This window comes from Gopherus evgoodei, chromosome 3, assembly GCF_007399415.2.
Source record: "Gopherus evgoodei ecotype Sinaloan lineage chromosome 3, rGopEvg1_v1.p, whole genome shotgun sequence".
Taxonomy (NCBI): domain Eukaryota; kingdom Metazoa; phylum Chordata; order Testudines; family Testudinidae; genus Gopherus; species Gopherus evgoodei.
The window spans coordinates 17532475-17560057 of NC_044324.1; the positions used below are offsets into that span (position 1 = coordinate 17532475).

The window sequence follows — 27583 nt, forward strand, 5'->3', positions numbered from 1 at the left end:
CCCTGTGCAGAGAAAAGGATGCGACTAGGCCATGGAGGGACCTGGAACCAGCTGCCTTCCCTCCTATATGGCTCAGAAACGACTTACCAAAACAAGAGGCCAGACTGCAACCGTGGCTGAGCAGCTGATCCGGCTAGACTGCCATTTCAGAGAAGGAGGAGGTGGATCTTAGGAAAGCGTGGAGAGAGAATCCTTCCACGTATGTTGTCAGGGGTGCACAGGGGTTGAGTCGGGATTTCCAGTGGATTCACAGCCTACAGGACTAATCCAAGCATGGACGATGAAGCATGGCTCCCGAAAAGCCACACGGGTTTGGGAGTAAGTGATCACCTTCCATGTGAATGGGAGGGGGAAACTGGGGCGTTCGCTGACAATTTTGTTTATGGGCCCGTGGCAGAATCAAACCCAGTTTACTCTCCCAGAGGTGGCTTGAGTCTGCAGCACTAACAGCAGTAAAAAACTGTTGTCAGCAGATAGGAGTCAAAAGTCCACAGGGAGCCAATACATTGAGCAAGACGGTGACCTTTTCTACACAGTCAATTTTTAATATTACCTCCCTTTCCTTTGGTTATTGTCTCTAAGAAAATCTTGGATGTTACTTCCTTGATGGTTTCTCTTTGTATTTCATTTATTTTTGCATGGTAATGTGCTTGAGGGGGAAAGGTGTATATAACTGGATTGAGAAAGTGCCAGCCAATCTTGTACCTCTGCAAGCAATGTGGCATGCTTAGCAAACTCCTCGTTCACCAAGCTTTGCAGTGCAGATGTTAGCAAAACATGCAGCCCACTCAATGCAGCATACTGGTCAATGGAGTCGAACCACTTATGCCAATGGTGAATTTGGTCCTGCATCTACTAAGACAAGTGTTGCTTAAGACAGGTTTTGCTGCCTGTATATACAACGCTTGGCATGAAAATGGCAGCACTTACCGATGGTTAGCACACATGGTGTCTGAGATAATACAGTTTTCCTCTATTATTAGACTAGTTCAAAACTGTGGTACCAAAAAGCATGTTTGAACTCATGGCAAAAGTTGACTTTTTAAGGATGACCACCTTGTCTGTATCTATGAAACGTAGTACTTTATATAGCACTTTACACAGTCCAAACACGGCACAAACATTTACCATTTGATCCTCACAACATCCCTCTGAGGCAGACATGTTTTATTGTCCCCACTATGCAGGTGGGAAGACTGAGGCAGAAAAAGGTTATGTGATTTGCCCAAGGCTACACAGCAAGTAAGTGGCAGTGCCCGGGAGCAGAGCTAAGGAATTCCTGGTGCCCAGCCTTGTGATCATTCCTCACGACCATGCTGGTCTATAAGAGACTGAAGTAGTAGAGTATTTTTTCCAGCAGCATGAGCAGAAATTTACTGAGCAAGTGCAGCATGGAGCTGAAACGAATTTTGTCCAAAGTGCCAGCACCTTACACGACAGGTTATGTAGTGCGGTCGGTCAACAAAACATCCAACAGAGGCTGAGAAAATGGATGCGGGCACAAGGGCCACTTACATGGTAATGTTTCTGCACGGTTCTTTTGGATCATTATGCAGAGCTGTAGCACCAGTTGGGGAGCGCTCTCCAGGAAAGTCTCCAGGAGGCGCAGCATGTTTACGTCTGCATACTCGTACATCATAGCCCAGTAGAAGCGCCGCTGGTGTTCCTTCCGCCTCTGGCTCTGGATCCCCAGGTACATGGTTCGGATATACCTGCAGCACAGGGAAGGAACAAGCCGACCATCAGTCATTGGCAACAGCAGCTGAGAGGGGTCAAATAGCAACCAATGGAATTAGAGCCTGTAGGCCAGTAAAGGATATTTCAGAACAGGAGGGAGAGCTCTTTATATACCCAGTCGTGTTTTATGTAGAGCTTTCTGTGGGGCCGGTCCAAGACCGTGAAATGAACTCCCACAAGAGCTAAAAACTACCCCCGGATACAGAAGAGGGAAAGAACTGTGGCAGGTTTAAAAGGAACACTCACAGGGGACAGAGGAGGGTGATAGTAGTTGTTTGGAGACACAGCTACCTTCTGTGGGTATCTGAAGAAGGTAGGACCTGCCCAGGTTCCTGTCAGGGGCTGGCGACCCTCTAAGTAAGACATGTGCAGATTGCTTGTTGTTTGAATACCTTTTCCCTCGAACAATCTAAAAGATTTGTTCCTACCACTAAAATAGACAACAATGATCTGGTCACTGCAGAGCACTGATCTAAGACACCCAAGGGGAAGAACTGCTGGTGCCAGAACTCAGATGTGCAGGGTAAGGATGGTTGATAGGCAGGGTACAAAAGCCTGGGAAAAACTGAAGAATTGGGGTCAGAAATGAGGAATTCAGGGTATGAGAGTGTGCTCTGGTCTGGGGCAAAGGGTTGGGGTGTGGAGGGGGATGAGGGCTGATTCCCAAATACTTCAGGGAATATTTTATTTCATTTATTTTAAAACTGGTTTCCCTGAACTTTGTTTTAGTTCCATAAATACAACAATAGAAAAGAATGATCCCATCCCTCTTTCTGTTAGATCTGGTAAAACCTGTTCTTTGTCTGCATACAAAACCTCTACCTTTTGCACTGACACTAACTGATTAGGCACCTTAATTTTGAACGATAAAGGCTGGACTATACTAAAGAGTTATACTGGTATAACTACATCAGTTAGGGATGTGACTTTTTTTACCAGCATAGATATGCTGGTAAAAGCCCTAGTATAGATGTAGTTATACTGGTATAGAAGGACCTTTTCCTAGTACAGCTAATTTGCTTTCTTGAGCCAGAATTAACTATACAATTAACACTGTTATACCAATATAGCATCATCTACATAGACTTTTGGGAGGGAGAGGTGTTTCCTGCTTGACTATACCAATATAGTTAAAGAAACCCAAAGAAAAGAAAAACTAACCAGGTAATTTCACCCCAGATGTGTTGTTGTTGGCCTAGATTTTCAAAAACAGGAGCCTAAAGTTAGACTCCGAAATCTATATTTAGGTACCAAAGTAAATGGCCTAATTTTCAAAAGCGTTTTGCGCTTTTGAAAGCCACATTATTTATTTAAGAACCTAATTATGCATCCAGGAACCTAACTTCAGTCTCCTATTTTTGCAAATCTTGGCTAATATTTTAAATACAGGTCCCAACAGGACATCGCAATATATAACTAAATTGGGGGAGGGTTTAGAGACAATTTTCTTTACACACAAATAGGGCTGGCTGTTTGCTTTGCTCTGGCAGACGGCTCAGAATTCCTGTTGGCACAATTACCGTTTTCATTACTTACTACTTAAGTTGCAGTAGCACCAAAATGGGCCAGGTAAATTCACTACAGCCCTGCCTCCAAGGAGCATTTTTTTAAAAAGTCAGAGCCATATGCCCTGAAAACCAGACAGTTAGTCAAACAGCATTTGATTGGGGCTCCAAAACTGCTCCGTAAGGCAGAGAGGGATTTCACTTCCCAACCTAGGTGCCTTCTATACACTCTTATTACTTAAGCAGGGCCAGGACTTGGACAGGAGACCAAGAAGTATCAAATTCTGGTCTCTCTACTCCTGTAACATGAATAGGCTGAGTTGTGTTCTGTTACACTGGTGTCAATCCGGAGTGACTCCGTTGACCACAGTGGAGTTATTCTGATAAATTAAAGGCAGGATCTGGCCCCACAGTGCTACTGTGTGTGTAAGGTGGGCAGGATTTGGCTCCCTGTGTAAGGAAACCCAGATGTTGTAGGAAATGATGCGGGTGATGCCCCATGCAGGGGACAAGATGACTTAGATAACATGGAGATGAGTGCAGCATAAATGCTTGGAGACTACATTATATAGATGGCCATTTATATAGACAGACAGATGCTCTGAATATCTGATCCTACAGTCTTTGCTTATGAGTGGTTCTTTCTCAGGCAAGTGGCTTCAATGTAAACCAGTAAGGATTCTCGGTATGAATAAAGGTTGAGCAATAACAAAGCAGAGTGTCAGCATAGTAATGCTGTCTCTTTGGTAAGACATAACCCTCAGGTCCTGACTATTGGTGGTAATTAGCTCTCCCGTAGAACCCGAAGCACTGAACAGCACTGCTGCCCACGTAGACTCTGGAGATCAGGAATTGCAGAGGCCTTAGGAGATCTGGACATGCTAGAAAGCTTGCAAAACATTCAAGCCAACACCTGCAACACAGACCCACGACCCCACTAGCTCGTGAAAGGCAGCCAAGAACAATGGAGCCCACTGCTAATGGAAATGATCATCACTCCTTTCAGAGCACTGAACTGGCCATCCTCTCTGAAAAATACTAGACCTCGCCCAACCCTGAAGACATCCACACTCAATGCAGAAGATCTGTCCAGCTGCTCCTTTGTTCTCCAGACTCTCACCCCTGTGCAAAAATCAACCAGAAAAGAGCAGCAACCAAGCTTCAGCAACATGTAACCTCTGCCAAGTCCCTGGATGCTTCCCAACTGGGCTTCAGACTGTGGCACAGTAAGAAGAAAGCCTTGGTCCCCCTCAGAGAGGAACTTCTCCTGGCACTAGGTAAAAGCCATATCCCAATGATCACACTACTCTGCTCCTGTTCCCTTAAAGCTTCTCCTGAGAGGTCCCATGGGGATCCATCCTTCCTCCTCTTCTCTTCAGTATCTACAAGAGCCCACTTGGAGAGGTGGGGTAGCACCAGAGGCCAACAGTATGTCAACAACTCCCCGCAGTTCATCTCATTTTCCACCAACGCGACCAGCACCATCCCGAGGCTGCCACATAGCTTAGAGGAAATCAGCACCCAGATGAACAGCAGCTGGCTCAAACTAAACCCAGGGAAGGCAGAAGCAGGGAATTTCTCCAACAGAGCATCTATGAAACTGGGAGAAGGACAGCACACTACCTGAAGTCCAATACATCCTTTACCATGCTATTTACCTGGGAAATGATACGCTAAGAAATCCCTAAGACAGACAACCAGACAAAGTACTACTTTCCACTGTCTGTCATTTATAACCGGATTCCACTATATTTGCATCTAATTGGTTGTTGGTCTAGAGTCTCAGCTGGGGTGAACTGACTTCAACGGCACTACGTTAATTTACATCGGCTTAGAATTTGGCCCACCGTTTTTCATCATAACGAATTTAAAAAAAGGCCATTAGAAAGATATGGCAACAGGGAAGCAAGATGGTAAATTAAATAATTACTCTACTTAAAAACAAAATCAAAGCTACAATTAATATCACGTGCAGTGCGAACATTTTGTGCATGGTTACAAAGCTTTGAGCAATCATTAATTAGGCTCAGAGAATTATTATTTATTATTTGTATTATTGCACCATCTAGGAGCCCCAATCATGGACTGGGACCCCATGCTGGATGTGGTACAAATATAGAACAAAAAAAGACAGGGATATCGGAGGCTATTGATATTTTCAACATACAGTCCGCAAAAAAAATCCCTATTAAAATAGTCAAAATCATTGTTTTTCATTCTGTCCTGAACTCACAACAATGGGCTTGGCTGCACCGAATTGGGTAGTTATTTCCAAGCACTGGATATGCTTGGATATGAGTCAACAGTGTGCCCTTGTTGCCAAGAAGGCTAACAGCATTTTGGGCTGTATAAGTAGGAGCATTTGCCGGCAGATTGAGGGATGGGATCATTCTTTTCTATTCGACATTGGTGAGGCCTCATCTGGAGTACTGTGTCCAGTTTTGGGCCCCACACTACAAGAAGGATGTGGAAAAATTGGAAAGAATCCAGCGGAGGGCAACAAAAATGATTAGAGGGCTGGAGCACATGACTTACGAGGAGAGGCTGAGGGAACTGTTATTTAGTCTGCAGAAGAGAAGAATGAGGGGGGATTTGATAGCTGCTTTCAACTACCTGAAAGAGGGTTCCAAAGAGGGTGGAACTAGACTGTTCTCAGTGGTATCAGATGACAGAACAAGAAGCAATGATCTCAAGTTGCAGTGGGGGAGGTTTAGGTTGGATATTAGGAAAAACTTTTTCACTAGGAGGGTGGTGAAGCACTGGACTGGGTTACCTAGGGAGGTGGTGGGATCTCCTTCCTTAGAGGTTTTAGAGGTCAGGCTTGACAAAGCCCTGGCTGGGATGAGTTAGTTGGGGATTGGTCCTGCTTTGAGCAGGGGGTTGGACTAGATGACTCCCTGAGGTCCCTTCCAACCCTGATATTCTATGATTCTGTGATTCACTGTAATGTTATAACAGTATAACAGCTCAGATCAAAAACAGGCCATAAGCCACTGATCTCTGGAACTGTTTTGATGCCTACAGGATCCTCTATATGCGTACACTTCTGTGCACATCTCATATCACTGCCATGTCAAAAACAAACAAGGACAACATAAGAACTTTGGGGGGAAAGCATCTGCAGTGGACCATTTCCTCCTTTAATCTGATCCAGCTTCCATGTACAGTAGTCCTCACGGCCACAATTTTCAAAAAGTGACGAGTGATTTGGGCTGCCGTATTTCTGATGAGCTGTGCTTTCTGAAGTTCTCCAGTACTGCACTCAAAAATGGAAGCATTCAAAACCATTGGGTACTTGAGAAAAATCTGTAATTTTTATTTAAAAATTTATATTTGAACTCCAGAACCTCAACAAGAAGCCTGTTCATCACGCTTTATAAATTCATCTGACATAGTCCCTCTCATACACAGCATCCTTTGTTCTGTACTACCCAGTAACCTTGTCTAGCTTCATGGTATAATTACCCTTAGCTCAATTAATTGCTTTAATCACCTATCACTTAAGAGTAAACAGTGAATAATCATAGAATTATAAGACTGGAAGGGACCTTGAGAGGTCATCTAATCCAGTCCCCTGCACTCATATCTAGACCATTCCTGAGAAGTTTAGGTTATTTATCCAGAACACTATCGAACAGAAAATAAGCTGGTTTATACTTTAGAGACTCCGAGGGTATGTCTACACTGCAAAAATAGCCTCATGGCAGCAAGTCCCAGAGCCAGGGTTAGCTGACTCAGGATCCTGGTGCTTCAACTACAGTGCTAAAAATAGCAGTGTAGATGTCCTAGAGAGCTGGAGCATGGGCTCTGAAACCTATCGTGAGGTCTGGGTCTGAGAACCCAGGCTCCAGCCCAAGCGGGAATGCTTACACTGCTATTTTTTACTCTGTAGCATGAGCCCTGTGAGCTTGGGTCAGTTGTGCTGAGCTCTGCTGTGGGTTTGGGGTTTGTTTGTTTTGCAGTGTAGATGTCCCCCGAGGGGTTTAAATCCTGCAAAGCTCAATCGTTCCTCTGCACTTTCCAGGACTGGATCTGTAAATTACTCAGAGCCGGAGAGCCACCTGCAAAGTTTTTCTGCACACTGGATATTATTTTCTAATTTCTACTATTCATTACTTTAGACATGATATTTTCAAAAGAGCTCAGCACTGGCCAACTCTGCCCCTTCTGAAGCCAAGGAGAGAGCTCTGTTAAGACAAAGCTGCAGTTTTTCAATATATGTCCTATAGATGACAAAATCATATGTGCAAACATGAAATGAGACATTTTTGCAGGAATAACTATTTAACTTGATTTAGTCAGGGATTGGTCCTGCTTTGAGCACGGGGTTGGACTGGATCACCTCCTGAGGTCCCTTCCAACCATGACATTCTTTGATTCTATGAACTTCCATTCATTTTCAAGAAATATTATTTTCAGTCTATTATCTGGTTGAGATAATGTTTTACTGATCCACTGCTGTGGAAACAGCAAACAGAAGACAGGCGAACAGAGGGAGTTTGCCTGGGAACTGTCCGAGAGGCACTAAGGTGAGTGCTGTATTAAGGGGGCTCTGTTGTGAGCTGGTGGAGTGAATATCCGAGTGCCTGTCTGCTGTGACCCTTGGTTTGACTGGAGCTAGTTGCAGGGACTGTTTGACCGCGTTTGTGTGTCTGAAAAGTGGGAATTGGGAGTGCTTTGTTCCAGGTGCACCTTGAGCGGTTGATTGGAGGAAAGGCTTAGAGCCGGGCCAACTGCTTTGAGCCAGCAGTCTAATAAAAAAGCAGCCAGTTGCAAACTAAGTGAGCAGTGAACAGATTTCACTCCATGCATCTGAAGAAGTGGGCTTTTTACCCACGAAAGCTTATGCCCAAATAAATCTGTTAGTCTTTAAGGTGCCACCAGACTCCTTGTTGTTTTTATGAGCAGAGGACAGGGAAATATAGGGAGTTCCCACAGAGGTTTTTTTGCCTTTCAGGCTTCTGTGAGTAGTAAATACAACACCTGAAGAGGCTGTTAGAAGGAAGACATGGATGGTGAGTGATCAGTTGTTGTGACCTGCACAGGATGTGCCAGGTTTGTCATTCTCCCAGATGACAGAAGAGACTTCGCCGGTACGAAGTGCAAGCTGGTCTCCATATTGGAAGAGAAGGTTAAAGGTCTAGAGATCCAAATATCAACCCTGCGTTGCATCAGAGAAAAGGAAGATTTTCTGGACAGATGTCCGCTTTTGGTGACTGCAGGCATAGCATGCTGAAGAATCTGAGGGGACAGTGCATAACAGGGAAGAAAACTGGCAGCATGTGACCTCCAGAAGAAGAAAGAGGAGAACCCATGTATCCTCAATGCAGATAGAGGTAAGAGACTGTTTTCCGGCTCTTTGCACAGGTATTACGGAGGAGAATGGTTTGGAAGAGTTATCTGAGGGAAGGGATCAGAAGGAGACCCCATCGGCCACAAGACATGGGATGCATTGTTCTAGGGATCGGGGTTCCATGACCACCGCTCCCAAGAGGAGGAGATGTGTGGTGGTGGTGGGGACTCCCTCCTAAGGGGGATGGAGTCATTCATCTCCTGTCCAGACTGGGAAATTTGAAAAGTGTTCTGCTTGCCTGGAGCTAGAATTCAGGATGTGACTGAGTGACTGAGTGTCTGCCAGGACTGATCAAGCCCTCGGACCGCTACCCCTTTCTACTTCTCCACATGGGCGCCAACAAAACTGCCAAGAATGACCTTGAGCAGGTCACTGCAGGCTACATGGCTGTGGGAAGAAGGATAAAAGGAGTTTGAGGCGCAAGTCGTTTTTGCATCCGTCCTCCCTGTTGAAGGAAAAGGCCCAGGTAGGGACCATCAAAATGTGGAGGTAAATGTGTGGTTACACAGATGGTATCAGAGAGAGGGGTTTGGATTCTTCGACCATGGGATGTTGTTCCAGGAAGAAGGATTGCTAGGAAGAGATGGGATCCACCAAACGAAGAGAGGGAAGAGCATCTTCGCAGGTAGGCTGGCTAACCTAGTGAGAAGGACTTTAAACTAGATTCACTGGGGAATGGTGACCTAAGCCCAGAGGTAAGTGGGGAAGTGGGATTGTCATAAACAGATAGCTAAGGGTTAATGTCTCTTTCACTTGGAAAGGAGTAACCTGAAACACCTGAACAGAGGACCAATCAGGAAACAAGACTTTTTCAAATCTGGGTGGAGGGAAGTTTTGGGGTGTGAGTTCTTTGTTCTTTGTCTTGTGTCTGTGCCCTCTCGGCTCTGAGAGTGATCTTTCTGTCTCCTGGCTTTCTAATCTTCTGTTTCCAAGTTGTAAGTACAAGGATAGTAAGACAATAAGTTTATATTGTTTTTTTTGTATTTACATGTGTGTAGTTGCTGGAATGTGTTAAATTGTATTCTTTTGGAATAAGGTGTTTATTCACTTTTTTTTTCTTAAGCAATTGACCCTGTAGATTGTCACCTTATACAGAGACTATTTTTAATGTACTTTTCTTTCTTTTTATAAAGCTTTCTTTTTAAGACCTGTTGGAGTTTTTCTTTAGTGGGGACTCCAGGGAATTGAGTCTGCAGCTCACCAGGGAATTGGTGGGAGGAAGAAGTCAGGGGGAAAATCTCTTTGTGTTAGAGTTACTAAGCCTGACTTTGCATACCCTCTGGGTGACGGGGGAGAGATTAGATCTATCGGTACTTGTGTTTCCAGGACTGGAAGCAGGGAATCTCCTAGGGTCGTCCAGGGTGGGGAGCCTGGGAGGAAGTAACCAGGAAACAAGGGGAGGAGGTTATTTCCCTTTGTTGTAGGACTCAAGGCATCTGAGTCTGGGGGTCCCCCAGGGAAGGTTTTGGGGAGACCACAGTGAGCTAGGCACTGTATAATTCCTGGCTGGTGGCAGCTTTACCAGGTCCAAGCTGGTAACTAAGCTTGGAGGTTTTCATGCTAACACCCATATTTTGGACGCTAAGGTCCAGATCTTGGAAAAAATGTTATGACAGGGATACCGGGAGGAAAAACACAAGGAGGAGGGTGCAATAGGGGAGGCCTCCTGATTCATACTTAGAAAATAGGGCAATTGGCTAGTTATCTTAGATGCCTGTACACAAACTCAAGAAGCCTAGGAAACAAGCAGGAAGAATTGGAAGTCCTGGCACAGTCAAGGAACTATGATGTGATTAGAATAATAGAGACTTGGTGGGGTATCTCACATGACTGGATCACTGTTGAGAGTCTTTGGGTTAAGTTTAGAGGTGAGAGCAACAAGGGTGATGTCGTGGTGGGCATCTGCTATAGACAACCAGACGAGGAGGATCAAGTTTGTCTACTTCATCCTCCTGGTCTGGTTGTCTATAGCAGAAGCCCACCACGACATCTGTCTTTGGACAACTAACAGAAGTTTCCAGATCACAGGCCCTGGTTCTAATGGGGGACTTCAATCACCCTGACATCTGCTGGGAGAGCAATATAGGCGTGCACAGACAATCCAGGAAGTTTTTGGAGAGTGTTTGCGGGCAACTTCCTGGTGCAAGTGCTGGAGGAACCAACTAGGGGCCGTGCTCCTCTTGACCTGCTGCTCACAAACAGGGAAGAATTGGTAGGAGAAGTAGAAGTGGGTGGCAAACTGGGCAGCAGTGACCATGAGATGGTCGAGCTCAGGATCCTGCCAAAAGGAAGAAAGGATGGCAGCAGAATACAGACCCTGGGGTTTAGAAAAGCAGACTTTGACTCCCTTAGGGAACTGATGAGCATGGTCCCCTGGGAGGCTAGTATGAGGGGGCAAGGAGTCCAGGAAATCTGGCTGTATTTTAAAGCACCCTTATTGAGGGCGCAGGAACAAACTATCCCGATGTGCAAAAGAAGACCAAATATGGCAGGCAACCAGCTTGCCTTAACAGAGAAATCTTTAAGATCTGTCTACACAATTAATCTCGAGCGACCAGGATTGCTGGAAGCTGAATACCCGGACAAGGCAGAGGACTCGTTGTACAGAACCCCTTTTCCAGACTGTGGTAGGAAGTAGCCCAGGGAAACTAGACTTTGGTCCTGTTTTGTGGTTGGAACCCAAGTCAGCATGTTTCGATGGGATCACTGCTGACCCAGTGGTAGAGCCCTGCACCACTCTCAGGGCCCTGGCTGGGACCTGGTGGAGTAGGGTGGGTCCCGGTCCCCCTATCCCCTGTGGTTGCCTTACCCCTGGGGTGGCTGCCTACTCACCTTAGGCCAAGAGGCCTGCATTTGTCCGCTGTGTGCCTAAGCCAGGAGGACAGGCATTAGACTGCTTGCTGCCCTGCCCTGCTTTGCTGTTCTGCCCTACCCTGCCAAAGGGGCCTCAGACTCTGGCACTTGATTGGCTAATTCCCTGATGCTGGGCAGTGTCCCAGTGATGTAGTGAGGCTCTGTGGCCTCTCACTGAGCCTTGAGGGAGGCCAATTGCTAACCCAGTACAACATCAGATGTGTCCTTTAACGCTCTGCCAGTATGGCTAAGGTTAACTTTAAATAAGGTCTTTTGCACACAGGATCACCTAGTGGCTGTACAGTAGAATACAGTTTAAGATTCCATTTTAAGAGCCACAACATATTTAAGGCGGATGATGACCTGACTCTGTGCTGTGGTGCTTGCGTTGTTCTAACCCAAAGATAGCTCATCATCACCTAGTGGCTCTCTACAAGTCAACCTACACCAACAGCTCTGTGATTGATTTGGAGCTTCCTGGAATAATTTATGAATACTATAGGTTTATCTGAGTGTTGTAAGAGGGAATACTGTATGAAAACAGAGTTATGTTAAGAAGAAACTGACAGCTTGCAGCCAGCAAGGAGTACAGTGGCCTCAGATAGTCATCCCTCTAAAAACATTTACGAGACTTAGGAAGGAACCATCAATTGCGCACAGGCAAAATGGGAAATGACTGCCTATGAAGGAGTACTCTGGAGAGGGATCTGGGGACTATAATGGATTACAAGTTAAATATGTGTCAACAGTGTAACACTGTTGCAAAAAAAGCAAACATCATTCTGGGATGTATTAGCAGGAGTGTTGTAAACAAGACGTGAGAAGTAATTCTTCTGCTCTACTCCGCGCTGATTAGGCCTCAGCTGGAGTATTGTGTCCAGTTCTGGGTGCCACATTTCAGGAAAGATGGGGACAAATTGGAGAAAGTCCAGAGGAGAGCAACAAAAATGATTAAGGGTCTAGAAAACATGACCTCTGAGGAAAAAAATGAGTGTTTAGTCTGGAGAAGAGAAGATGGGGGGTGGGGAGAGGCATGATAACGGTTTTCAAGGATCTAAAAGGTTGTTACAAGGAGGAGAGTGACAATTTGTTCTTGTTAACCCTTGAAGATAGGATAAGAAGCAATGGGCTTAAAATGCAGCAAAGGGATTTAAGTCGTATATTAGGAAAAACTTCCTAACTGTTGGGGTGATTAAGCACTGGAATAAATTGCCAAGGGAGGTTGTGGAATCTCCATCATTGGAGATTTTTAAGAGCAGGCTGGACAAGCACCTGTCAGGGATGGTCTAGATAATACTTAGTACTGCCTTGAGTGCAGGGGACTGGACTAGATGACCTGTTGAGGTCCCTTCCAGGCCTACACTTGATTCTATGGGTCTTTTGCTTTGAGGTTCTGGTTCAGCTTCCTGTGGAGCTCACCAAACTGGCTTTGGGCAGCAGGTCCAAGGCTGTGAGCTGAGAGAACAAAGAACTTTGGCTGAATTTAAAGTCAGGCCTTCAGGGACTTGGGGAGAGAGATTTAAGGGGACTGACTGAGACCACAACCTCAGAGATTGGGAGTCTAGGGTAAGATAGGCCTGCCTAGTGCAGTAGGTATAGACTATTTGTTGTTTTCAAAATCCTTTTATCCAGGGCCGGCTCCAGGCCCCAGTGCGCCAAGCGCGTGCTTGGGGCAGCATGCCGCGGGGGGCGCTCTGCTGGTTGCCGGGAGGGTGGCTGGCGGCTCTGGTGGACCTCCCGCAGGCGTGCCTGTGGAGGGTCCGCTGGTCCCGCAGCTCTGGTGGAGCATCCGCAGGCACGCCTGCGGGAGGTCCACTGGAGCTGCAGGACCGGCGAGTGGCGGAGTGCTCCCTGCCGCATGCCGCTGTGCTTCGGGCGGCGAAATGGCTAGAGCCAGCCCTGTTTTTATCTTAGCTTTGTTCCTACTGTTTAGACTAAGCAATACTTTGGTTTTAAGAAGGCTGTTTTGGGTCACTGTCATTAGTCACAGGCTCCCAAAAGGAAGTACCACAGGTGTCTGAACCCATTTGGACCTGTAGGGCTCGATCCATACCCAGGATGCTGTAGCCCAAGGCCTGGTCACAGGTTCCCACCCTGAGAGAGGTGAAGGCTTGGGGCCTGAGTGAGGTGCACTCAGACCCTAGGGAGGGGTCAGGGCTGCAGCCAGCCCTATCACCCTGACAGGCTCACAGTTCTCCACACCTATCAGTTGCAAGGACAGAGGGGTGTTTTTTCTCTCCCTCTGGAACCTTTGCTCAGCATGGGCCCCTCTCCTGTTATGGCTTTTCCACTCACATTTGGTCTGTGATTAGGGTGATCAGACAGCAAGTGTGAAAAATCGGGACGGGGATGGGGGGCGGGTAATAGAAGCCTATTTAAGAAAAAGACCCAAAAATCGGGACTGTCCCTATAAAATCAGGACATCTGGTCATCCTATCTGCAATTAGGCAGAGTGAGGCCAACGAGACCTGCAGACCGCACAGCTGGGAGCAGGGAACACCACTCCATTCTCGAACCATGGGCTGAATCTTAGCATTGTTCCATTTGATTGTTTCATGCTCACGAGTAATTTAAAAGATCAGAACAACAATAGCCACAAATCAGACACACCGCTGCTGTGAAGGAGATCTCGGGTTTGGGAAATGGGAGGATTAACAAAACCACATATGCCTTGTGCATTCCTGTCCCCAGGCAACCTCTCCTGACACAGAATCTGGGTTTCCTGTTGCTTTCCTTAATAGAACCCTTACTGTAAAAGGGCTTTGATTTGGTTGAAACAAAGACATATGGCCAACAGTTGCTGTGCTTTGAGCAGTAACTCCAAAACAATAGACAGACACGCAGCTCTGCTGAAACCTCCATCTTCAATGTTCATCCTTGCTTAAATGCATAATGCTGTAACAAATTCATGGTCACTTAGGAATGGCCCCGTGCAGATCATGCAGCTTCATGGCACAAAAAGGAGGAGGTGGGAGTAGGAGAAGATAGAATTCAGGTCGTTCTTCTCTAGAAGCACAAGCCTCTACCAGTGGAATGAAAGGAGAATCCATGTTAACTGCCAGTAGCCTAGGGATTAGAACTGGTTACTATTTTTCATCAAAAATTTTTCCAAAGAAAACGAAAACATTGGGTGGGTGGGTGGAGTTGGCCCTTCTCTGCCTTGTTCAGTGGGAAAAAGGGAACAGAAGGGGATGGGCGAGAGACAAAAACATTTTTTTTGTTCCCTTTAGGTTTGTCAACAAACCTGAAAAATCTCATGACAAGTCCAAAGTAAACGAAAATATTCCGGTTCTTTTGAGAAGTATCACAGAAAACCTTTCCCATGTTTCTCCCAGCTCTAACAAGGACCATGATGCACAGTTTAACATTTTTTATTTTGGACAGTAGAGGGCAGCAGTACACAACTCAATTCATTAGACTTTCACACTGCTGGCCGTGGGTTTTGAGTTTAGGACCTTCCGCTCCGAAACGCACTGGCCACTTGATTAGCTGAAGGAGTTGCTCTGTTATCACACAGTGGCTGTGTCCACACTAGGGTGATCAGACAGCCAGTATGAAAAATTTTGTGTGTGTGTGTGTGTGTGTGTGTGTGTGTGTGTGTGTGTGTGTGTGTGTGTGTGTGTGTGTGTGTGTGTGTGTGTGTGTGTGTGTGTGTGTGTGTGTGTAATAGGCACCTATGTAAGACAAAGCTCCAAATATCAGGACAGTCCCTATAAAATCAGGACATCTGGTCACCCTACTCCACACTGTACTCTCGTGGTACAACTGCTGCACATGTAGACATACCTGAGATAGCTTTGATCTAGCTAGCTCCAGTACCACAGCACTGAAGCCCGAGAACAGACTTCTGCATGGGTTAACGGCTGAGTAATTACCCAGGGTTTCAGGTGGGCTTGGATAGCCTCCACTCAAGATCGTGTTGCTGCAGCTTCACTGCTCCAGCACCTGGGCTAGCTAGATGAAAGATGGCTCGGGTACATCGACACAAGTTCATAGAGCATAGATCATAGAATATCAGGGTTGGAAGGGACCTCAGGAGGTCATCTAGTCCACTCCCCTGCTCAAAGCAGGACCAATCCCCAGATCCCTAAATGGCCCCCTCAAGGACTGAACTCACAACCCTGGGTTTAGCAGGCCAGAAGAAAAACTGCTGACCACTAGCAAAGCAGGGGACAGAAGTACTCCGAATGACCACCCTGGGCGATAAGAAGGAACAGAGGGCAGAGGACTGCAGTGCAGACGTACTCTTAGGGCAAGTCTAGACTGGAGGTTTTGCTCCTGCCTGAGCACCAATGAACTCGAGTTAGCTAACGTGTCTGTAAAACAGTCCAGACGCACCACGGTGTTTGCAGTTTACACTCAGCTGAGTGCTAGGCTAAATCACGAATGCTTGTGTCTTGGAACAAATGTTTGCAGCATGTCTAGACTAACCTTAATGGATGTGCTAGCCTGCTGGCAATCAATTCATCCCTGTTAAAACAGGAGCAGAACCTCTGGCGCAGGCATATTGTTAAAGCAACACGCTCCTCTCCTAGCCACATGGCCTATTTAATCTCTGATAGAGTTCCCTGCCTAGGCATGGAGCTCCCTTTCCCACTAGTTGTAGTTTCATACAAGCAGGCAGAGCATATCACCAGAGTCCAGCTCACACAAGAGGAGGATTATCAGTGCTGGCGAGACCTCTCTCCTATATGAGCGGCAGGATTTCGCTTACTCCAGTAGAGGGCGGTAGACCACACATGCATATGCTAATCACGTCCTTTCCCCTCCTCCCCAGCTAGGGTGACCAGACAGCAAATGTGAAAAATCGGGTTGGGGGTGGGGGGGTAATAGGAGCCTATATAAGAAAAAGACCCAAAAATCGGGACTGTCCCTATAAAAGCAGGATATCTGGTCACTCTATTCCCAGCACAAGTGACGACAATGCTCATGTTCAAGACAGGGTCGTCTAGGGTCCAGCCAAAATCAGTGGGTGCATTTCTGTAATGATCCACAGCTGCATGCCATGCTCATTGACTCTTCAGCCACCCACTCCCACTAACAGCACATCGCCGCGTTAGACATCACACACCCACACACACCCACCCACACACACACACACACTGTGTTTGCGTCTAGCAGCGATGAGCCAAATTCAGCCTGGGGGCCAGGCCACTGAAATCAGGGAGTTCCACTGGCGATGAATGTGTTCCCACATTTTGCCCTGTCTATAGTATACAGAAATCAAATGGTGTGGCTGGAAGGACGGGCTCAGATCACAGCTATTTTTAGCTTTGCAGAAGCAGGACATATATTAACAGCGGGTTGGCTCATGTTCTGGAGTCACACAGCGGAGTGATGAGCATCCTTCCCAGAGAACCACAGAGAATCACAGCAGGTTTAACCCTTGACATCTTAGGGCAGCGGATAGCACCATCCAGAGCCTATCTTGATTTATACCAGGGATAGGCAACCTGTAGCATGCATGCCAAAGGCGGCACACGAGCTGATTTTCAGTGGCACTCACACTGCCCAGGTCCTGGCCACCGGTCTGGGGGGCTCTGCATTTTAATTTAATTTTAAATGAAGCTTCATAAACATTTTAAAAACCTTATTTTCTTTACATACAACAATAGTTTAGTTCTATATTATAGACTTATAGAAAGAGACCTTCTAAAAACATTAAAATGTGTTACTGGCCCGTGAAACCTTTAATCAGAGTGAATAAATGAAGACCCGGCACAGCACTTCTGAAAGGTTGCCAACCCCTGATTTATACAGAGCATAGCCCAAAAGGAAGCCAGGGGGCACCCTGGAGTGCAAATGGGAGGAGAATTTGTCTCCCTGTATTTTTGTTTCCATTTACACTTAGAAGGATGACCTGTGGCCTTGCTCCCCATGCTCATTAAAACAGGCACATGGTAGTATTACACTGGGCAGCACTGAGATCCTCTATTCCGACTGGATATGCAGGGATAATCTACTAGAAAGGGCGGGAAGATGGGTCGTGCCATTGATGGGTTGGGGGGTGGGCAGACATACAAGCAGAAAAGTGGAGACTTGTACTCTGGAAGTGGAAAGTGCAGGCCTGACCTCTAGGTCTTGCCATAGAGGAGCCATTCTTTGGGCTTTGAGGAACATACAATATTTCTGTGCCCTACTGTCCCTCTGCCGTCAGGTTCTCTAGCAGGTGCCTAAGTGCTGGATTTTGATGTTTGGATTGCAATCAGCTGAGAGATTCTGCAATATTTTTTGCTGGAAGATGCAACACAAAAATAAATGGCACAATCAGATGTCCGATCCTGGAGCAATTTGTCACTGAGTAAAGCTTAAACACCATGTTTGCTATGGTTAAGATCCAATTTTAGGATCTTACAGGATGCCCATCCTGAGTTCAGACATCCTCCCTGAGTCCTGTGCACACCAGACATTAGTCCAGTCAAACCTCAGCATTATTGATTCTCCAGTTACCTGTACCTTATCTGGCTTCAAATGTGCCACAACGTTAAAGCCACAGCTAAACTGCACCTGCACCTGCACCTGCACCAGGGCAACCCTGCTTGGCTGGGCAGAGTCCGTGAACGATCATTCTGCTGGGCTGCAGAGCAGACTCCAGGCACAAAGTTAAAATTCAGCTGTGCCTAGGCATGTGTGGAGGGGAGGATACACACAGCTGCAATAAGGATGGCTGACCATGCAAGCAAGGGCACGACAACACACACTTGCTCAAACGCATTGCGCATTTCAACATGCGATTAACCATAAAGAATCGCAATGTTCATTTCTCAGCTGTTTTCTTTATTTAAAAGAAAGTCTTGGTGAGAAGCACTCTATGGAGTTGTGCATTTCTCACTCACACACACATACATCCTGCACGTTAGCTCCATCACCCATCCATGTCAACATTTGCCAGCTCCTGACTATTGATAACTCTGCCTCTTTGTGTTACTCATCAGCCATTCCTAGCCAGAGGAAAGATCAGGTAGGGTTCCAAAGTGTGTACATCCTCTGTTCTTTGAGTCCGTTCTAAGCACAGCTACCTGTCTGCACACGCACACAGACACCGTGTTGCACTGCGACATCACAGGTCCTTTGGCTTTTGAGTTATTTGGTACCAAGCTAACCATAAAAGTCTGATCAGACCCTGAAAGCATATGGCCCGATTTTCAAAGGCCAGTATTATATAGTAAAGTACAGAGCACTACAGCTGGCTGGAGAGAAGACAGCACTTTTCTACATTATATGGGCTCTCAATTCAACTTATGTGTGCTTAAGCCAGTAGAAACATCTAGTTTACACTGGGCACACTTAGAGACTTTAACACAGCCATTAGTCCCTTCCAAGCCAGCATTGCATCGCCACTCTCAAACTTGTGAGTAAAAAACCAGATGCCTGAAAATCTAAATGAACTGTGCACTTGGAGTATACTTTTCAGCCACTGGATATCTTAGAATATTAGGGTTGGAAGGGACCTCAGGAGGTCATCCAGCCCAACCCCCTGCTCAAAGCAGGACCAATCCCCAACTAATCATAGAATATCAGGGTTGGAAGGGACCTCAGGAAACCATCTACTCCAACAGAGGATGCCTGTGTGCTCTGCAGAGAGTTTCAGACAGGGTGTGAACTTTGGCAAATATGGAAGCCAAAGCTGGAACTCATCCCGTGGGGGCTGGTTGATGGCTGTAGTTGTAGCTATTTTCTTTAATAGATGCCTCCTGGTTAAGCAAGAGTGTGAGTCTCTATCTTGTGACGCAGATGGACACTTTCAAGTGCTCATGGGTAGAAAACAAAATCAGACACTTCTGTTTAATTGACAAGGAAAGGTCTACCTTGCCTGGACATATAAAAGCCTTGCAGAGATCTTACCTTTAAAGAAAGTATTTGATGGCATCTCTTTCCCACCATTCGTTTGGATGTAGCTGATTTTCCTCTCTTACAAGCTACAGCGGCCAGTGTGTGCAGTTTATCTAAGTGACACAAATACAGCCAGAGGACCTGTACACCAGCCGAGTGAACAGCATCTGAGCTAAGACAGGGTGTTGAATCCTGGGGTTTTGCCCAACAGGCTAGTGTTCACGCACAGTTAGCTGCAGAAATTGAGGCGGAGAGGTTAAGTGACTTGCCTGAAGCCACTTAGGGAGTCAGTTTCAGAGCTGGGATGAGAACTCAGGAGATTCCCCAGCTCCCTCTCTCATGCTTAGATCAGTCCCCTCTCTCTTCTGAAGTGCTTGATCCAAATGACAATACGTCTTTATGTTTTTGCACAGGCTCTCTTGCCCTCCTGTTAACTGAACTGCCTTCCCAGCTCAGCCAAATGCTCACTGCATGTAAACCCTCTGACTAATGGGGGAATTCTGTGCAGCTGACCATAGGATTTTTGAATCCACACTGATGAGAGTAAATGCTTAGACAAGGTACATCCCTGAAACACTAATAAATTGCTTTGCATGTTGACCTGAAGTCATCACTAAATAAGCTTCGCTTGCTCATGTCCTTTATGCACCTTCCACTGGCTTCGCCCAGACAGAGTTTCTGCTTGAATAAGCAGAGGAGAGGAATTCTCTTACATCTAAAGTTAGGCCAGTTTAAATGATGTGAGTGGACTACTGATTTCCTGAATGAATGGATCTCCCTCCTCTGAAGAATGATAAACACCTCTGCTGTTTAGTCTCTAAACACAGCTCCAAAATGCAAACTCAAGTCCTCTTCCAAGTGGCGTTAGCATCTGATTCCCCTCTGGTTAATGCCTCCTTTGGTCCTGCTGCCTGTGATGTGCAAATGCAGACCACATAGGGTAGCGTGTGGGCTGTAGTTTAGAATTGCCATACTCTCAAGGCAACGGGGAATGCAGGGCATCCTCCGACAGAAATCCGCTTTGCCAACTGGCTAGCGAGTTTAAGGCTGTGTGAGTCCACAGAAGTTACCCATTTCGTTTGCCTCAGGCCTAAAGGCTCTTCATCTCCCTCATCCCGGCCCTGCTGCAAGCAGAGACTTGAAAGAGATCCCTTTGTGTTAGACTGATGACAGAAATCAGCTTGTCCCTGGAAGCCATGACTAATGGGATCCTCTGTCCTTTTAACCTAGAGGGCTGTCAACCCCTCGTCACCAGTAATGTAATTTGACAAAGATTTCATTGTTCAGCACTTAGCGGGGAGTAGCAGCATGCAAAGCAGCTTTGGAGCAGCTACTCTGTTCCGGGAAGGTTTGTAGATACAGAGCACTGAACATGCTATAAATACCTAGAACGGATTACACCTCTCTGAAGAGCTTTGTTTGTTAAAAGTGCAAAGGGGCAGGTAAGTGAGAATTACCAGCAGAACTGGCTGGATTATAGTAATGCATTTATTCCAAGATTTCCCTCCATCAAATATATTATTGATGATGATATTTGACCAGTTCTATTGGAGGTCAAATAATATTCAAATGAATTATGCACAGTCATTTCCTCCCAATCAATCCTAGAGTAAGTTATTTACCAATACATTTTCATTCAACCAGTTCTAATGATCAATATTTAGCAGATGGGTCAGTCTAACAAGAGGTGAAAGCCCAGCTCATCAAGGGATTTAGGCACCTGACTTCTGTTGAGATCAATGGGAGTTAGGTGCCGAAGTGTCTTGCCCATGGCTACGCAGCAAGGTAGAGAGAGAGGTGGATAGAACCCAGAATGAGACTGGAGTGTAATTTTTCAAACAAGACTTTGGATTGAGCCAAAATGGCAGAGTCAGGGATGCCAGAACATTTCACTCATGTCTGTCAATTTTGCCCAGGTGTTCGTTCCAAACTCCCCCAAATGGGCGAAAGTCAAAATGTTTCATTCTGACATTTTCAAAACAAAAGGTCTCAATTTGTTTGGTGTGAGACACCTTTTTATTTCAAAATGGCCTTTCCATTTTATTATGAGAAATTAAAAAAAAAAAAAGTTCGTTGACCCAAAATGTTTTATTTGACCGGAAATGAAACATTTTTCAACTTTTTGATTGGCCCAAAAATTTGTGTTTTCAGGCTCACCTCAAATTTTTTTTGTTTCCCCCTTTTCAAAATTACATTCGTATTGAACCATCCATTATTGACCCAGCTCCACCCAAGAGGCCTGGCTTCTACTTATTATTGTCATCTATCTTTACAGTAGTAACTAGAGGCTTCAGTTGAGATCAGGGTCGCATTGCATGAGGCACTGTTCATACACAATAAGAGACAGCCCTCGCTGTAAAGAACTTACAGTCTGAATAGACAAGGACAGACAAAGAGTGAGAGAAAGGAAATGTTATTTTTCCTATTTCAAAGAAGGGGAACTGAGGCACAGAGCGATGATGTGACTTGTCCAAGATGACACTGGGGGTTCTACGTCAGAGCCAGCAACTTAACCCAGCACCGCTGGGTAACTCTCCTGCTCTAATTATTATAGGGCATACACTTCCCCCGGGAATCAGAATAGGATTTCTAGTGTCATACCTGTGGCACAGACAGGCCCAGGCCTGCCCTGGAAGATAGATTACCTTTGTGTCCAACCATTTGCTCAGTATTACACTGAAGGGGATCGTGTGTGGTGTCTGCCAAGAGTTAAAAAACAGCTGATTGTCAGGGTCATTGCGAGATGTTTATAGTTTATGAGATATGGGAATATTAGGTTGCAAAGCAGTTCTTTAGACTGGACAAGCGCTGCAAGGAATAACCGTTGGGTGAGAGATACCTTATTAGACAAGAAAACAACTTCATTAATAATGTATCAGCTATAATTTGCATCTTATGTTTTGCTTTTACCTGTGACCTTATGTTTCCAAATCCTTATATTTGCTTTTATTTGAATTTCGGTCTTAAGCTCTGCCAAGTAGACGCTGACTTGGTTTTACTAATAGACACATCTAAATGCCTTGTGCCAAACAGAGCATTGGATTGAGACGAAGTCAGCAAACTGGGGTGCACTGGAGGCAACGGATCTGCGCACATTGCAGGGGTCCAGAAGATAAAGGGCAGGATGCTCGAGAGTAGCAATGTGAGAGGGTGTGAATTGCTAGCCTGAGGAGGGAGAGAGTTCGAGAAGCCTGGAGTGGAGTGCTGTATTGCCAGCAGCTGGTGTCAAGGGAGAGTGCCCCCTCGTGGTCTCAGACAGGGCTCCCTCCCACGGGAGGAATGACAGTAGTGATTCACCCCTAACACCTGTGGTAACCTAGAACACAATACCAGTGCTGTCCCACTTGGGGTTTGGGTTGCTGACAGACAGTCGCACAGGCTCCATAAAAGCTAATTTCAGTGAGTTCAGGAATCTTATCAAAGTCCTCCCCAGGGCCCGCTTCTTATTTATACAGGACAGACAAGATGAACACACTTTGTGGTAATGGATCATCTGCTTTAGGAGTCTCACTGGGTTTTCTTGTCTCTTTCATCAAAATTATCAAGGTGACAATCTGCTCCCAGGTTCTTTCTGCTCCTAAATCATGCTGCTTTCCAAAGCCAGCTCCGCCGCCATCTCATTGCGGATGTGATCTATGGTCACATATGATTTGCCAGTGGCACAGTTTAGTTTATCAATTGCTCCCAATGTCCCTTCCCAGATTCCATGATTCAGGGTGACTCATCAGAGCTGGAGGGGACAATGATTTACCCGCCTAAGGATCAGGTGTAATAGAATTGGGATTCCTTGGAGTCACAGGTTTGAATCCTCGCAGGGATAACTCACATGAGATAATAAATTGCCTAGGACTCGGCTTATCCATGTATTCGGGGAATGAGACCTTAAAAAACAAGATTCTGCATGGCAAGGCACTTCCAAGGTTTTGTCCAACATGTCTCTATTGCTGAATGCTGTCTGCTGCCCCCTCACTCTGTGGGTAGGTGCATCTCAGCGGTGCAAGGAGATCAACACTGCAGTTTGTAAAGCAGTCGGGGGCAGCAGATGTTATGTAAAAGCAAGACATTATGAGTGTGGTTGCTTGCAGGAAAATTAACAAACAGCTTCCGTTCCACCCCATGCACTCAGAACATTCACCCACCTTCTCCTTTCATGCTGAAATTTGCCAGACACGGTTTCTGCCCAAAGGGAAATGTTGAACAAAATCTCGTCAGCCACTAGAGCTATGGGAAGGCAAGAAGGATGTGAGCCGAGAAGAACTCAAGCCATGCACTCTTCATCAGAGCTTCAGTTATCTGAAATGTGAAACTTGGTCTGGGCACGGTCCCGGACAGGGACTCGTGCTTTGGCTTGGTTGGGGGAAAAAATGGAGTTTGAATTCACAAAGATATGGCTATCCGGATACTACCCGCAGAGCACAAGCAGTAGGCAAGAGCACGGGGCCAAACCCTTGAGCCAGCATGAAGCCTGAGTAATGGAGCAGTTTTCCTAGGCTATTGGGTTTCTCTGTGGGAGGTGGGACTACAGTCACTTCTGAATCCAGAGCCCAGTGGACAGGCTCTGTCCTGACATTCAAAGCCCTCCATAGGATTGGCCATGGCTACCTCAGCTCCTCCCTCCATCACTGTGAATTCCCATGACAGCCCCGGTCCTCTGGAGCATGAAACTGTTTACCAACAAGGGGAAGCTCATGAGCGTAGGAGACAGACTTTTCTTCCCCAGGAGCTGGAGCTAGAGTATTGAACGCATTCCTGCAAGAGGCAGGCATGAACATAGAACTAACCACCTTCAGAACCGAACATTTCCTAGACTCGACCTGGCCTCAGTTATTCCTTTACACACTGCTCCTCCAGTCCCTTTCACGCGCATACACCGACACTCTACACCCACTGAGTCACAGGGGCGCATACTGAAAACAGGTGAAACTTTTCAAAAGTTCATTGAACCTTTGTTTAACTTGATTCCCAAGTGGCCAATAGCCCCTACAATCATTAACATAAGCAAAACCAAACACAGCTCCTGTGAACCGGTCCAATTCTTCTACAGGCTGGGAAGGAAGAAAGACAGAGGTTGGTATTGTTACTTTTCCTTACAGTAGTGGTCCCCAAACTTTTCACATCACATCCCCCCTTTACTCTGTCCGCACCCCTACCCTAGGAGACACGGTGAGAACTGGGTCCGGGGCTCCCGGACAGGGTGGGGTGTCGACATGGTTAAGGGGGTTGATTCTGCAGCCAGGCCAGGAGCCAGGGGTTGATGCCAGAGCCACAGCTGGGGACGGAGCTGGGGGTGGAGCTGCGGCTGGCAGCCAGGGCCATGGCTGGGCTGGAGCAGAGATGAGGACAGAGCAGGGCTCAGGGGCGCACCCCACAGATTGGGGACCACTATCTTACAGATATTTGAAGACAATCAGATACTACAGTGTTTGAGGGTGTGTGTGTGTGAGATATAAATAGGTAGCTTGTAGATAGATGCTAACTGAGCTGAGGAAATTCGCTGGGACATGAACTCAGACACCAACTCATTTTACAAAGGCCACCAAAGAACCTTCACTCTCTATCAACCAAGCAGGGTTGGATCAGAACCAGTACTGGAGCTGTGAAAGGCTTGTTATTCCTACCAGTCGCACAGCCACCCAGCGCCACATGTCTCTCCGGGACTTTAGAACAGGGGAGGGCAAACTTTTGGGCCTGAGGGCCACATCGGGGTTGCGCAACTGTATGAAGGGCTGGGTAGAGAAGGCTGTGTCCCCCAAACAGCCTGGCTCCTGCCCCCTATCAGCCCCCTCCAACTTTCCGCCCCCTGCCTGCCCCTTTCAGAACCCCTGGCCCATCCAATCCCCCCCTGCTCCTTGTCCCCGGCCGCCCTCTCCTGGGACCTCCTGCCCCTAACCACCCCCTGGAGTCCCACCCCCTTATCCAAACCCTTGTGCCCTGACCCCTGATTGCCCTCCCGACCTCATCCACATCCCCCACCCCCTGACAGGCCCCCTGCGATTCCCACTCCCAACTCTCCCTGTTCCCCATTCCCTGACCACCCCCGCAGAACCTCCGCCCCATCCAACTGCCCCCTCCTCCCTGACTGCCCTCCAGGACCCCTGTTCCCTTACCCAACCCCCCCCCCACTCCCTGACCTCTTACCAGCAGCAGGAGCTCACAGCTGTGACACCTGGCCAAAGCCAGCTGTGTGCCCCACGCTGGCCAGTGGGAGCGGCGGGGGAGAGGCCGGGGACTAGGCTCCCCGGCTGGGAGCTCAGGGGCCAGGCAGGATGGTCTCGTGGGCCGGATGTGGCCCACGGGCAGTAGTTTGTCCACATCTGCTATAGAATCTGAAGCACTTAGAACCTAAATAGACCAGCCAGACAAATGGTGGGAGGGGAAATGGAGGCACAGAGACATAGGATCCTTCGCCCACAGTCACACAGCAGGGCAGCATCAGAGCTGGGACCAGTCCAGCCCAGTGTCAGATCCCCCAGACTGCACTGCCTCCATTGGGTCATAGCCCCATCCCATTATGTAAAAACCATGGGAAAAAAACACTAAACATGGAGAAGAGGCGAAACTATTTTTCCTGTTAAAATAGAAACAATGACTAAAGTAATCAATCGCTTACTCTTCTGGATACACTCAACGCCCTTTTGTAGTTAAAGGTACATCTACACTGCAGTAAAAACCCCATGGCACCGAGTTGCAGCGCCTGGGTCGATTGACTTGGTTCGTGGGGCTAAAATTAGCAGTGTAGACGATCAGGCTTGGGATGAAACCCAGGCTCTGAGACCCTCCCTCTTGTGGCACCATGGAGCCTAGGCTCCAACCCAAGCCTGAATCTCCACTCTGCAAGTTTTAGCTCCAGGGCCTGAGCCCTGTGAGCTCACATCAGCTGACCCAGGCCAGTGACGGCCGCACCAAGCATCCTTTATTGCGGTGTAAACATACCTTAAACGCTCTCTATTTAAACTTTATTACGAGCAAGCGTATGCAGCCAAGCCAAGAGGGAATTCGAGCGATCTGTCTCACTTCATCTTCTCCACGCTGCTTGCCATGACAGAAACAAGTATTCCCTTGAATTATTTGCGTCTGACCATAGCATCTGGAATGCAAACAATGCAAACAAGGACACGACTAACATCATATTTACAGTGGAGAGCAGCTATATTATTTGCTGATCAACTCAAGCGCTACTGTCGTTTTTTGATAATGGGAAAGGAATAAGGTTACATACAAACAAGCAACCTGATTCTGATCTTTCAATGGCTTTACGTCATTTAAACTGCATTGACTTCAACAGAACGACGCTGATTTACACCAGCTGAGAGAGCGGGCCCTATATATACTATTCAAACATGTGCATTAGGCCCGATTCTGATCTTACTTTGGCTTAACACAAATGTAACTATTGACTCCAGTTAGGGTGACCAGACAGCAAGTGTGAAAAATCAGGACAGGGATGGGGGGTAATAGGAGCCTATATAAGAAAAAGACCCCAAATTCGGGACTGTCCCTATAAAATCAGGACATCTGGTCACCCTAACTCCAGTGGCTTGCACTCCTGACTTACACCAACGTAAACAAGATCAGAACCAGGTCCTCTGTCTATACTGTAGATGTGTTAAATACCCACACATACAGTCAGCAAGATGTGAATGCAACAACGGTCCCTCCGATAACTGCTTGCATTGATTCATCATTAGCAGCAGCCTCTTCTGAATTGGAAATCTGCTATTGAAAGCTGAAGCCAGTCTGATCTGGAGCCCGGGAGCCTCAGCTCCCATTCCCAGGCTTCCACCATTAGACAGCACTTCCTTCACAGCACGTGCAACTCTTCCCAAAGAAATCCCAACAGCTAAATGCATCCAAACAAGATCTGTCTGATGAACCAGTCAGTGAACATGTGTGGTGGCGGAAAGCATTTATTTGGGCTGGAAATAGATTTCACTTTTAATTACCCATGCAGTTATTTGAAGTGCTCAGATACCACAGAGAAAGAATCTTATATCTACCTAAGCAGATTAAAAAAAGAAGTGACATGGAAACAGTGTGACATGTATAGAATTAAATGTATGAGTCCACTCAATGTTGTACTGTGCTTCCCAAACACAGGGAGGAATTATCAAGACCAGCGGCTTTAACTACCTCCCTGAGCCTGCTTGAGATGAATGCACAGGACAAGAAAGAAAAGGAACTTGTCAGACTACCCTGAATCCACCTCTCTAACCCCTCTGCTTTCAGCCCTCGCTGTCAGCATTCTCTTCCCACTGTCAGATGCATCAAAGGTGAAACCATCTCCAGCACAGCAAAAAAATAA

General features: G+C 46.7%; 1 protein-coding gene across 1 annotated transcript in view; it reads right to left on the bottom strand.

Annotated features, from left to right (window-relative positions):
* The window catches only part of XKR6 (XK related 6), a 308921-nt gene that overhangs the window by 22447 nt on the left and 258891 nt on the right, over positions 1 to 27583 (bottom strand). Inside the window, exon 2 of the mRNA XM_030555199.1 lies at positions 1516 to 1712. Within this exon, the coding sequence (XP_030411059.1) occupies positions 1516 to 1712 (197 nt within the window). The remainder of the gene's footprint in view (positions 1 to 1515; positions 1713 to 27583) is intronic.